Here is a 14586-nt window from a genome sequence, read left to right as displayed (position 1 = left end):
TGGTTAGCCTGTCACATTGAATCCCGAGGTCCAGGTATATGGCCGGAGTATGGAATTTTGAGATTGTCTTTCTTCTTTTTAGTACAAATCCCGTCGAACGGATTGTAGTATTATTTGTATAGAAAACTCAAGTGCGTCTACCGATCCGCAACGTATGGATCGCACGGATCTACCATAAAATTAAATATCAGTTTGTTGCGATATGTCCGATACGTACGATGCGGATATGTGGACGCCTATCATTAGACCTCAGTTCCTGTCATTATCATTCAACATCTGATGGAGGTCGTTAAGGTATTTAATAATATCAACCTAAGACTTCCTTATTTTTGTTGCTTACAGAGTTACGCACGAAATTCATTGTTGTCGTTATGTCTGTCTGTGTGTCTGTTGTGTTGGTAGGTCCAATTTCGAGAAAGAGGTGAACCGCCGATTATAATTCGACTGCGCCGCATTTGGGAAACTTCGCGATATCTCTTCGTCCGAAATTCCTCAGTGTCTGAAGACAAAAGTCTTCGAACAGTGCGTGTTACCAGTGACCTATGGTTTCCAGACTTGGTCGCCCGTTGTGTGGCTCAGAGTCACACAACGGGCGATGGAACGAGCTATGCTCGGAGTATCCCTGCGTTATTGAATCAGAAATGAAGAGATCCGCAGAAGAACCAAGGTCACCGACATTGCTGAACATGTCATGAAGCTGAAATGGCAATGGGCGGGCTCATAGTTCGAAGAGCCGATGGACCTGGGTGCTGGAATGGCGACGCCGCACTAGAAAGCGCAGTGTTGGTCGACCCCGCACCAGGTGGACTGACGACATCAAGCGAGTTGCAGGGATTCGCTGGATGATGGTAAAACTGACTTATATAACAAATACTTACTTATATAAAAACAATGGACGTCCATTGCAGGACATAGGCCTTTTGTAGGGACTTCCAAACATCACAATACTGAGCCATCTGCATCCAGCGAATACCTGCGACTCGCTTGATGTCGTCAGTCCACCTGGTGGGGGGGGTCGACCAACACTGCGCTTACTAGTGCGGGGATAACAAATACATATAGGGGAACACCAGAAAACTGTTTGTAATTAAATCACAAAAATAATACTTATTATTGCACAATAGTAGCTTGAATAACAAGCTACATTCATGACTGTTGAGAGTTTGTACATAGGTATTAAAGATAATTTACTAGGGAACTAAAACTCGTATATTTTATTAACAAAACGACAGAAAAACAGTTTTTGTTTCCCTAATTTGTGGTAACATCGTTAACATTGCATTGTTTCAGGTTGAAGATACCAAGTACAATGTTTTGCTAATTTATAGTTCACTTTATTTTAATCTTTTTACATAAAACAAAATATAATTTGCAATTGCAAATTCTTAATAACAGAGTACTAGCTTGAACTTCTGTTTTTTTTACGAATATATTGTTTTATACACAGAACAGTCATCGCTAAAAGCAGACGCTTTTTGGTTTTCTATCCACTATTAGAAAGCCACATCTTTACCAAGTAACTTCAGCTATTTCATTTCATCTATTTTTATTTTTTACGGCCTCCGTGGCGCTTTGGTATGCGCGGGGGATTTACAAGTCGGAGGTCCTGGGTTTGAACCCCGGCTGGGCCGATTGAGATTTTCTTAATTGGTCCAGGTCTGGCTGGTGGGAGGCTTCGGCCGTGGCTATTTACCATCCTACTGGCAAAGGCATACCGCCAAGCGATTTAGCGTTCCGCTACGATGTCGTGTAGCAACCGAAAAAAGGTGTGGATTTTCATCCTCATCCTAACAAGTTAGCCCGCTTCCACCTTAGATTTCATTATAAAAAAAAAAACTCTTGTATTCCCACGGGAATGGGCACTGCGTGGTTTAAACCGCAAAGCAAAATTCAAAAATCATACTTCAAGTTTACAAGCACTTTTGAAACGTCAGTTGGCTATTTGTAAAGATTCTACCACCGGTTCGAAAGGCAGGTTCTGCTGAGAAGAACCGGCAAGAAACTCAACAGTTGCTCTTTAAAAAAAAAAATCTTAATTTCTTATAGTTTTACTTCCTGTGATAAGGTGGAAGCTGATCCAATGGCCTCCAAGTACCTTTATCATTCAAGCGTCTGCTTGTTAAGTATATTATGAAAGAGCATACACCTGTTCGTAAGTAAATTGTACTAACTAATTACTAAAATTGCAGTTCAATTAAACAAACCGCTCAAGTCACTCGCAGTCCAGTCATTTCCATACAAAACTTCCGTACGATTTTCAAGTCCTTGGGCGTGCGGGCGCAATATCCTGCCAATTGCGTGCACCGGTTGCCCAATGTATCGCCAGCAATCTGCATGTCTTCCGAATATGGCAGGATTATATTCACGATTTATATGAATGAGTTTATTCCGTGATATCATCCATTTAAATTATTGATTCAATGATTTTGGCAGTCATTGATTGGTCTCTCTTCGGACTGCGTGAGCCCTACCCTTAGTTTATATTGGTTGAGTACTTTGATCAATCAGTGTTAAAAGTATTTAAGACATTAAATTATCAAGAATTCATAATTAAAACAATGTATAAATGAAATTTTCTTACAGGCTAATTCACTTCTCGTAAAGCACCTGTTTACTGGTGGAATAGGGAAATAGGAGAAAAAAGAAAGTACTGTACTAGCTGCCGTAGAAAATATACGCGTGAGAGGCGGAAAAACAAAAGGGGACCTATAAATATTGATGGTGCTGCGGATCAAGGTATTCAGAAAAAGAGAGAAGAATATAAGTCTGCCAAAATTGCATTGCAAATAGCAATAATGAAGTCAAAGACGGAAGAGTGGAAAAAGCTTTGCGACGAGGTGGATAAAGACACGTGGGGACTAGGGTATAAAATCGTCACCAAAAAGATGCGGCCACGCCCACCCGGTTTAGAAATGGAATTAATAAAATCCGTGGCGGTGGTCCTGTTTCCAGCACACAAAACCTTTGGGCGAATCATAGCTGATGAGTCTCAACCCGTGGATGTAACAGAGGACGAGCTGAAAACGGCGGCGGAAAACTTAAAACCTAAAAAAGCGCCCGGACCGGATTTTCTGTATCCAGAGATAGTTAAATTGGCCGTGCAAGCTATACCAGAAAAAATAAGACAGATCATGGATGCGGCGTTCAAATCTGGAGTTTTTCCGGCAGTCTGGAAGACGGCCAATTTGATCCTGCTTAGGAAAGACAATAAGCCCAAAGATGACCCATCTGGCTATAGACCGGTCTGCTTGCTCGATTGTTACGGCAAGCTGATGGAGAGACTTCTAGTGAATAGAATAGACAAGCTCCTACCAGAACATGGAGGTCTCTCAGAGCACCAGTACGGCTTCCGGCAAGGCCGATCTACACTAATGGCCATCAAAAGGGTAGTGGAAACCGCTGTAGTGGCGAGACAGGGCTCACGCAGGACTAGAAGGCTTTGTGCCCTAATATGTCTCGACGTCAAAAATGCGTTTAACTCTGCTCCTTGGAAGGAAATTCTGTTAGAAATAAGAAAAAGAGGTCTACCGGGCTACTTACAAAACCTCTTAAGTAGCTATCTAGAGGACAGAAGTATAATCGTCAGAGACAACAAAGGAGTGACAGAAGTAATAACTGTCAGTAGCGGGGTTCCACAAGGGTCAATATTAGGTCCAACCTTATGGAATATTCTGTATGACGGTGTTTTCACGCTAGAACAAGAAGAAGGGGTGCAAGTGTTAGGCTTCGCGGACGACCTTGCCATTGTGGTGGTGGCCAAAACAGAAATAAGCCTCATGTCTCGGGCAAACAAAGCGCTTGAACGAGTTAATGCATGGATGCAAAAGAAACAGCTAGCTCTGGCACCCGAGAAAACGGAGGCAGTCGTATTTAGCGGAAGGCGAAAACTGCAACCCATTAATTTCTCAATTCAGGGTACTGCAGTGACACCTAAAGACCATGTTAAGTATTTGGGAGTGTGGCTTGACAAAAACATAAGCTTCAAGACTCACATTGAGGAGGTAGCTCAGAAGGCACAAAAATTGACCGAGGCACTATGCAGGCTGATGCCGACAAGAGGCGGTCCCCGAGCGAGCAGAAGAAGAATTTTAGCGTCGGTTGCCCACTCTACTATACTTTACGGGGCACCTCTGTTCAAGAAGGCCATGAATGTGGAACTGTACCGTAAAAAACTAGAGACGGTACAAAGACGCCTTGCGATAGGAGTATGCGGTGCCTACCGGACAGTCTCCACAGAAGCAGTGCTGGTCATAGCAGGACTGGTCCCGATAGATAAGCTAGTAAAAGAACGGGCCCTATTGTTCGAAAAGAGAGATCAAAATCCCCATGAAACACGTGAGAACACCTTGAAGGAGTGGGAGAGAGAATGGTCGGGTGCAGGGAAGGGAAGCTGGACCCGCGAATTAATCCCCGATTTAAAGGCCTGGCTACATAGGAAGCATGGGGAGGTAGACCGCTGGCTTACACAAGCTCTCAGTGGACACGGGGTGTTTAATACCTACCTCTTCGCTATTGGTAAGGCGCCACATGAAAAATGTTACTTCTGCGGAGAAGAGGACAATCCGAGGCATGCTCTCTTTGAATGCCCGGGATGTGCAGACGTGACAGCAGAAGCACAGGAAACAGGGGAGTTTAATGCGCAAACTCTTGTTGCTCGCATGTTGGAGAGCGAAAACGAGTGGCACAAATGCGCTAACACGCTCCGAACAATAATGGTTCGGAGGGAAACGAGAGAAAGACAAGAGAAAAAGGGATGCGAGGAATGAAAACTAATCGGTCAGCACGAAGTAATGCTACGCGGTTCCGTGCTGACCCAGGAGTTGTGGGGGGTTATTTTTAGTCCGTGCGAGTCGGACATGCCCTGCCTGACGGCAGAAGTCCGTAGGGATTTTTTTCCTCCCCGCTAAGAAAAAAAAAAAAAAAAAAGGCTAATTCACTATCTTTGACGTACTTATGTTTGTTGAAATTAACGAAATTGAAATTCTATGTAAAATGTCATACACTTACTAGTGGATATCATACAGTAGGTAATTGACATTTTGTCAATTGATTTGATATTTATTTTAATAGGTTGATAATAAAGACCAAAATTTTGAATAGGCCAGCTGAGCTTTAATCACTAATCCATCTTGCAATTAGTTTTTTTTAATTCTTCAAGCTTTCGTTTTATATATTTCTTTCTCTGCAGTCGTTCCTTCATTTCTGATCGCGATCTTGGTAAGTTCCAATCTCGGACTTTTATCTGCAATACGAATAGTTCTTTACGTTTCTTTAGTTAGGTTAGTTATCTTAGAAGTATCATAGTATATGCTTCTTACTTCCTTCGGCGCTGCAATCCTTTGTGGGTATTGGCCTCCTCTATCACTTTTCTCCATTAATTTCTTTTCTTCACGTTTTTTTAGAAGTATCATAGAAGACTTGTATTTTTTTTTAATTACGTCCTTCCGAATCAGGATTCGTGATTTTCTAATCCCATGTCAATCGCTATCACTATGACCATAATACGGAGGCATTTGTGGTTAACAGTAATTTAGCTATTCCGACTATATTCCATCATTGCTTGCTAAATTTTGAGTCAGTTCAATATACAAACACTTAGCTTCTTTATTTACATTTTTTTAAAGAATATTTGCCATATTTTTTAAATACCAATATTCCAATTCCGCTCCAATTAGTTGGGAAAGACTATATTAGGAGTGAGTACGACAATAGACAAGTGGGGTGGGGATCGAACCTCCACCCATCTGTGATGAGTCTAGCCGCTTTACCGTTGAGCTATTGAGGCTCTAAGAAAATTTACATTTTTCAAATTTTAGTCTACCTATATTGTAAAAAAAATTACATTATAGGTAGACTATCCCATTTTAAACAGGCATTCTTTTAAATACCCTTGTAAAATTGCACCGCCAATTTGTGTTGGCGTCAAAAATTTTCCAAGAAATGGAAAAACCATCGCATGCCAATAATAGGTTATGACAGCTGACATAAATGGCCCGGTGCACAAACAATAATATTTTTTACTTACGTAAACCACACATGACTCTGACCCTGACCCCGTTGGCGTGTCAACCTAGAACAAGTGGAGAGTCAAGTGTTTGACGTCTTTCCCAATGTTGACGAAAGTTGACATTGATGGGCAGTCAATGATTGTTTTATACTATAGATATGCTACGTACCTACTAAACCGCAAAGTGATCCGAATTAACGAATCCACTGAGCGCACACTAAACAGTTTTGGGTTTACTTACCTGTATTATAATATTTATGTATATAGTTTTTACACTTCCTAAACTCGACATTATAGACAATAATTAAATAATAATTTCTTAACTTTAATTTTAAGTTTTCAACTTTAATTTAACCATTAAATCATAACATAACTTGACGTTTCAAAAATGCTTCTAAACTAAGCCTAATTGAAATAAATGAAATTTCAATTTGAATATTTAGGTATTATGTGTATAAATAACTTTCGTTGTTTAATCAGCGACTAAATGAAATTAAGACAATTATGCACATTTGTCCGCTCATACATCATTTTTGACGCTAGTGCCCTATCTCTAAGTATAAAATATCATTGTGGGCTGTCGAGTTTTACAATTGATTAAATTCATCTGCCGTCGACTACCTCATTGGTCCAGTGATTAGGTAACTATATGATTCTATCATATGTTTCTATAATCAATCAATGGTCGTTTTTTGATCGGGAAATGAAAAACCGAATTATTCTTTCTAAAATTTTCACCTACACAGTAAAAAAGAATTTCAGTTATTCAAAGTTCCTGAAAAATATCTGCGGTGGCATATCTTACAGTACAACAGCCTTGCCTTTCGTACAGTGCCAATCTATTTTTGAGAGTTCCAAATTGGTTTTAAAGAAATACTTCTTACCATGAGAAACCAAAAGAGTAACGAGAAGTAACCTGCTCTAAAGTCGTCTAAATGCACTCCAACCGCAGACTTTCAAAACAGCCATGACTTTGACTAAGTAAATCAAGTTCATTACAAAACGTTATTTCAACAAAAATCTACTACTAACGCCATCTATCATAAAGGTTCAAAACTTTTACGCAAGCGAAAGCTGTCCTCATAGATGGCAGAACGGTGAACTTTGAAACTTTCCTAAAGATGAGGAGGAGTGATGAATGATGAATGAATGATGATGAAGTGCCATGCAAAAACACACTGCCTACCCGCAAGTCGTACATTATCTTTACCTTTTTATTCCTTGTGATTCGATCACTCGAGACATATTATTGATAAGTAGGTAGGGGATATAGGTATATACATATAAGGTATTCAGAGGTATCATCCATCCATACATTCAGAAACATTTGAAGCAGCGCGGTGGGTCTAAGTTCCATATCTCCTCTCCTATAAGGCAGAGGGCCTGGCCCTGTAATGGGCCTTTAAAATAGGCTTTGGTGATGAAGATGAGAAGACCATTCCTATTTTAAAAGTTGTAAATATAAATACAATGAGAAACTTGAACTGAGTTTTTCTAATACCTATACTTACTCGTACATGCCCAAATGGAATGGTGGCAAGAATACTGCAATTCCACGTTGGACATCCAGGCATATCCTTTGCGCAAATAATGCGCTAACCTTTTGTTACTAGGTAGAGTAAAATACAGTATTGCTAATTCCTCTCAGATGAGCATGGTACAAACTCTTAAGTGTAAGTATAGTATTTTCGTTACATTCGTTATCAAACCTCATTCGATACCCAAATTCGGTTGACTGCTGAGCTCGAGTCTCCTCTCAGAATAAGAGGCTTTAGGCCAATAGTCCACCACGTTGGCCCAATGCGGATTGGCAGATTTCACACACGCACAGAATTAAGAAAATTCTCTGGTATGCAGGTTTCCTCTCGATGTTTTTTCTTCAGCGCTTGAGGCACGCGATATTGAATTTTTTAAAATGCACAGAACTGAAATCTTAGAGGTGCATGCCCCGGGCCGGATTTGAACACACTCCCAGGCAGAGGTCATATCCACTGGGCTATCACGGCTATATTAACGGCAATTAATTTATAAACTCTGGATGAATCCTGTCACACAAAAAAAGTAGGGGAGAATTTTCAATATGATATTTTCAAATGGTAAATTGCAAGTCAAACATGTGAAAAAGTTACAAAAACCGTTTGAAGAAATATCGAATGTGTGAAAATTAGACAATTGTGAAGGGCATTAAGATTCGATGACTGACATGTTGCTCAACTGAGATGAGATCTCTATAATCCATTATAATGAGTACAGAACCTACTTCGGTTATTATCTAGTTACATATGTGTAACTAGATAATAAAGGAAGTAGGTACTATTGGCTAGTTGTGACTAGCTAATGCCACATCGTATCGTATCCGTAGATAATACGGGGATAAAATATAGCCTATGACACTTGCAAATAACGTGGCTTTGTAGTGGTGAATAAAATTTCAAATTCGGTTTACTAAATCCAGAGATTCCCCTACAACAGTAGGTACAAAGTTTACCTCTATGTAATATTAAGCCTATCTCTATAATATAGGTAATATTGCCTATAAATAGAGCAGTGATATAGCCCAGTGGATATAACCTCTGCCTTCAGTTCGGAGGGCGTAGGTTCGAATCCGGTCCGGAGCATGCACCTCCACAAAGAAATTAAATATGACGTGTCTCAAACGATGAAGGAAAAACATCGTGAATAAACCTGCATATTTGAGAATTTTCGCAATTCTCTATGTGTGTGAAGTCTGCCAATCCACATTGGGCTAGCGATGGTGGACTACTAGCCTATCTCTTCTCATTCTAAGAGGAGACTCGTGCTCAACAGTGAGCCGAATATGGGTTGTTAATGATGAAACAGAACAACATTACTGAATACATAATAGTTACACGCTTTGGTCCAGAGAAAAACCCACAACAAACCTAACATTTTTTGTTATCACCATTCGCCATTTCACAATAGGTATTCTCTCAAATTTAGTATCTTCCTAGTTATGACTAGGAAGGTAGGTAGTGCAAAAAAAGCTCGAGATTGCCCAGCTGCAGCAGTTTAGGTACTTAAAATAAGATTTTGTTTTATTATTTTAATAAAAATCTTTAACTTATTTAAAGATAAAGCCTGTGGATTAATGGTAAAGTTTATTACAAAATTATAAAGATACTTTTATATGATTAATATACTTGTTTTAAAAAACTTAATAATTATGTATCTTTCAAATATGACAAGGCAAGCCGAAGCCTTATTAAGATTTAATATAGGTATATCTAGTTTTAAAAGTAAAATCGACCTTACAAATGCAATTAATCTATTCTTTTCTACAAATTACACCAATTACTTATAATGCACCGTGACCATCAGATCACACAAATATTAATTATAAAAAAAAAAAAAAACACAGAAGCCTTCCTAAACAAATTGGATGTACTGTTGAGGAAATATACACTTTTTGTTAATCGTAATAGAACGCAATTTAGTCTGACGCAACACGGTACATACGTCCTTGTGCCGCGTGGGGCGGAACGGCATCCATTGGTCGGAATAACCGCGCGAGATTCAATTGCATCCAAGTGACCGGCGCGCGAGCACTTTCCAAGCTTTCGCTTTTATACCACATGACTGGGAAAATATTTTACGAATAAATATTGTCGTTTGGAGAAATGCTTCGCGCGGGCGAACGATTTCGGTAAATTATTTGATTTTATTAAAAAAAAAAAATTCCAATGTCGATATTTTATAAAAAAAAAAATATTTTATTAGTACGTAATCAGGCATTTAATTCAAAATTTTCATTAATAATATAGATTGTACTATTTAATTATAGGTGTATATTATTTAATATTAAAAAGAATAAAATAAAAAATATATCATCAATTGTAATTTTACAAAAATATATTTCCAATTTTAATTCCAATATATTTTTATTAATACTTAAACAGAATAAAAAAATGAAATTATTTCGGAAACAAAATTAAAAATATTTAGAAACATTTTTCGATTTTTTTCATATCACGTGTTACTGAATATTTAGAAAAAATATATTTGTTGGTATGTTTTTTTTGAAATATTGCATATTTTTGGTTCCAGGTGACAGCTTGCGCGCTGCAAATTGTCTATACCGGGTATAGAAGTGACTTCTTTGAGCAAGTGAAGTGAAGTGTGTGTCAAGTGAGATTTAACTTAAAAGTGTGCGAAGTGATAGACAGTTTCCAAAATGTCCGGTTTCGTTAAAATAGCCATTGACGACTATTACTCGGACAGCAATTGGACAACTATAATTAAAAAGTATTGGATGCTAGCAGAAAGAGTTTCCGGTAAGTCAAAATATTTTTTTATTAAAAAATATAGAAAAATTAAGTTAAACAGCTTTGAAACGAGAGACAATAACTTAAATTATGGAATATCTAATACAAAATATCAAATACATTAATAAATAACTTAAATTATGGAATTTCCCTAAAACTCACGACTTCTGTCAGAAATTATTTACATCCTAATAAAAAAGCGGAAAGATCTTCGGATCTTCGATGACTTATCGGATTTTTATCTTATACGCTAAATCTCAAACAAAAAAGTCACAGCGTTATGGATCTAGTCATTTAGAAGCTATAAGCATGGCAACAGACAGACAAGTTAGTCTTTAAACACCGAAAGTCCTTGGTAACCGCAATTATTACTGAATAACTTAACCTAACCACTCGTAAATGCCAAAAAATAAGATGGAAAAAGAAACAAAAACACAATTTCTATAAAACAAATTGCAAAAAAAAGCAGGGTGATTTATATAAAACAGCTTTGTTTCTTTCAAAACGAGCGCAGGATTTTTTTTTTCATAATATAACGGGACTTCAACTATATAATTTTATATTATTCTAAGCCCTAGAATCATCTTCATCGTCATCATCATCATTATCATCGTCATCATCATCATATCATCAGCTGATGGACTGCAGAACCTTTTGTAAGGACTTCCAAACATTAAATATCCCGAGTGCATCCAGCGAATTCCTGCTAGTTTTAAGCCTAGAATAGAAACTAATTTTTTTTATCTCACTTTTGCACTCTTTAGTAACCGGTAAAGCATTCGTGCTAAGACTTTTCGTTGAGAGGAAAAAAGGAAATTTTCTCTTAACACAGACAACGATAACTAATTTACATAAAAAAAAAATTACAACCAAAAATCAAACTCGAAGTAAAGAAGGAACTGAAATGCTAAAAATTAATGTAGCCTTCTACACTAATGTAAATTCAATAACTAATGTAACAAGGATAATATAAAATTAAATAAAAACCTACTGTTTATATAGTTAAAAATAGTAGAAATATAATGTAAAAAATCTACAGCTTGTTTTGAATTAATTATCTCATCCTCCTTTCAAATATAAAATTTAATTGAAAATGTTTTTTTTGATTCCATGACACTCATAAAATACATAATTAAGAACTAAATATATACGAACGTTAAATATAGAAAGCCTATAAATTAATAATAAATATTATTTTTAATAATTAAAAACAACATAACTCGGGTTTAAATCCGGTCCAATAAGTCGGTGCAGTTTCTATTTTTTTTTTTTTTGATAGACTATACAACTTTCAAGAATAGTTATCACCCAAACAGCAGCAGTAAATACATTCTAAAAGAGTTAGCTAACGTTAAATGCCTATAAACCATTTATAGGAGATTAAGATATTTACCAGGTTAGCACACTTCAATCTGAGACCGTCAAAACTAACTTTCACGTGAGACTGCAGTCTAGCGCTAACCCGTCAAATACATCAATAGAATAAAATAACATTAGTCATTATTATTCAAGCACACGAAATCCCATTGTCATCAAGAGTCTGAGAATATCATCGTAAAGTCGTGTCACTAAAAAAGAACGCTAAGCGACTTTACAATTTGGATTCGCTTTATGATGAAATTATAACTGCTAATAATGATTTTTTTAGTGAGTGTTGTGTGCACTTGTCATAGATCTACGTACAAGTGAATGTGAGATATTTATAAACATAATCTATTTGTGCATGTAGCGTATATATGTATATGTATGTTGTAAGCGTACGTAAATAAATAAATTAATAAAATAAAAATGAATCACAATTTAGAGTAGTAGTATTTAATTTAGAGTATCTCAAGAGAACTGTCTCGGGAAGTAATACTTGTGAAAGTGACAACACTGTACTAGTATTTCTGTATGACCATAAAATTAGCCTCAACACTTTTATGTATAGAGTTAACGAGTGCATGACACTGCGTTGTAGGGCAAGATCTACCTAGCTTGTGAGATGTTATTGACTGGTTGGTTGGCTGAACTTAAAATTACGGGCAAAAATAATTATTTCAAGACTTTAGTCAGCAAGAGTCCAAAAAACCTTTCACGCTTGCGCGTCGTATAATCAAAATTTCGGTTAAAGAAAAGAAATTTACGCACTCGTATGTACGTTAATATTTACATACGTAACATATTTGTCCTATATTTAATCTTGCTTCGAGGAACTCTATTACCAACTTAGACTATAACTAACGAAATACACTACTATTCCAAAATAACTTTCTCGCCTGCAAAAAAAAATACTTACTCGTATGTACATTAATATTGTGGACAAGACAAATGATTAATGTAATTTATTAAAAAAAACGTACGCAAATAAAATACATTTGTAAATAAATACTACTTTGCTCTTTTTGTAGTACATAGGGTTAGGCGAGTTCTTGATGTGGACTGACAGCGTTCTTTTTACATGACACCTACTAAAGCTATCATCATCATCTAAAATTATTTTCGCACTTCTCTTTTCTATTCATACAAATTGAAATGAAAAAAGAAAGTTCAAATATATCTTTGTATCTTATTAATATAATTGGCGTCCGAATTATACAGCGTGCTTCGCAAACAAGAAACGTTAATAATTATTAAGTGCATCGCAATTAATTTCGTTACAGACATCAAGACGTGAATTAAATGTACTGAATCAGGAGTAGTTTACGCGTGTGAGCTGAAAGTCACGGACTTTCAGATTATATGAATCTTTTGTTACACTACAAACATTAAGAACCGCTAATCATTTAATTATTTTATTTAAAAAAAAAAAAAAAAATCAAAAATCATTTATTTCAAGTAGGCTCAGTTTACAATCACTTTTGACACGTCAGTTTTTTATTCTTTACAAGTAAGCCCTTAACTACAGTCTCACCTGATGATAATTGATGATGTAATCTAAGATGGAAGCGGACTAACTTGTTAGAAGGAGGATGAAAATCCACACTCCGTTCGGTTTCTACACGACATCGTACCGGAACGCTAAATCGCTTGGCGGTACGTCTTGTCGGTAGGCTGGTAACTAGCCACGGCCGAAGCCTCCCACCAGCTAGACCTGGACCAATTAAGAAAACCTCAATCGGCCCAGCCGGGGATCGAACCCAGGACCTCCGTCATTAAATCCGTCAAATGTAGGTACATGTACATGATTAAGACAAGCAGTATTATAAATACATGCTGTATATGTACTGGTATTTTCAAAGATACAGATTTTTTATAATACGTTATTTTATTAAATACAAATTGTATATTATGGCTAGCGGTCGCGCCTGCAACTTCGTCCGCGTGATATCCAGTTTTTTCACAAATTCTTGAGAGAACCTATGATTTTTCCGAGATAAAAAGTTGCCCATATGTTGCTCAATAACTTCCTTTATCTGCTAGCGAAAGTCCCGTTAAAATCGGTCCAGCCGTTCTTAAGCTCAGTCAGACAGACAAAAATTTTAAAAAAGCTTGTTTGTGTTTTGATATCGTGTAAATAAATGTAAACACTTGATAACACGGTTATTTTGAAATCACGGACATACACTCAAATTTTATTTATATACTTATACGTCTTACTGTAAATGACTTTACAATAGACTTTTCACTAATCTTGCTCAAAAACACTGTCATATTACCACTCCACAGCGGGGCTAAACAAGCATATTAGCCTCTAGGGGCTAAAGTAATTTTGTTTTTTAAAATTCTCGTCTGTTACGAGTACTAGCCAAATACTAGCCTACTATAAAACGGAGGAGGTTTCATTCGAAAATAGAATCATTATAGGTAAGGCACTGATTGTTTTGAAAAATAAATAAAAAACTTTAAATTGGAATGAAATGCAGCGTTCTTGTCTGTGGAATGCGTTTATTTTTTTATTTAATTTTTATTGAGTTGCGAATAGAGCGAGATTTGAAGACATGGGACATCCTTTACCTTTGCCTTTTTCTCATGTGAAAAAAATAAAATTAAAAAGCGAGAATTTTAAAAAAAATTGGCGTGAATTGATTTTTTCAGAAATTCATTGTAAATTTGTGACCGTAACTTACATATTTTTCAACAATAATTGTTATTGTTGTGTTCATCTAGTGAGAATGGTGATCCTAATTTGGAGATGGATGAAATTTTTAATCTGTTACCATCAATGTCGAGACGCATTTACTTAAATTTTTACCTACGATAGCTACGAATACCTACGAAAAATTTAATAAGTGAAGAAAACAACAACGAATGGATTCACTTAGGAAAGGAGTTTTTTAAACAATTATCTCCCACGTTTATCTCACGTACTCATTA

General features: G+C 36.7%; 1 protein-coding gene across 4 annotated transcripts in view; it reads left to right on the top strand.

Moving 5' to 3' along the window:
- Window positions 1–14586, top strand: part of LOC112044101 (elongation of very long chain fatty acids protein 7) — a 90198-nt gene that overhangs the window by 37633 nt on the left and 37979 nt on the right. For 3 of the 4 annotated variants that reach the window (XM_052882380.1, XM_052882381.1, XM_052882379.1), the window contains exon 3: window positions 10073–10299. In XM_052882380.1, the coding sequence (XP_052738340.1) occupies window positions 10200–10299 (100 nt within the window). In that variant the 5' untranslated portion in view covers window positions 10073–10199. Of the gene's footprint in view, window positions 1–9538; window positions 9672–10072; window positions 10300–14586 lie in introns of those variants that run through there. The other variant, XM_024079843.2, reaches the window with a different exon arrangement.

The sequence above is a fragment of the Bicyclus anynana genome, chromosome 7 (genome assembly GCF_947172395.1).
Source record: "Bicyclus anynana chromosome 7, ilBicAnyn1.1, whole genome shotgun sequence".
NCBI lineage: Eukaryota > Metazoa > Arthropoda > Insecta > Lepidoptera > Nymphalidae > Bicyclus > Bicyclus anynana.
Note: the sequence above shows the minus strand (reverse complement) of the source record. Positions and strands in the feature narration are given on the sequence as shown.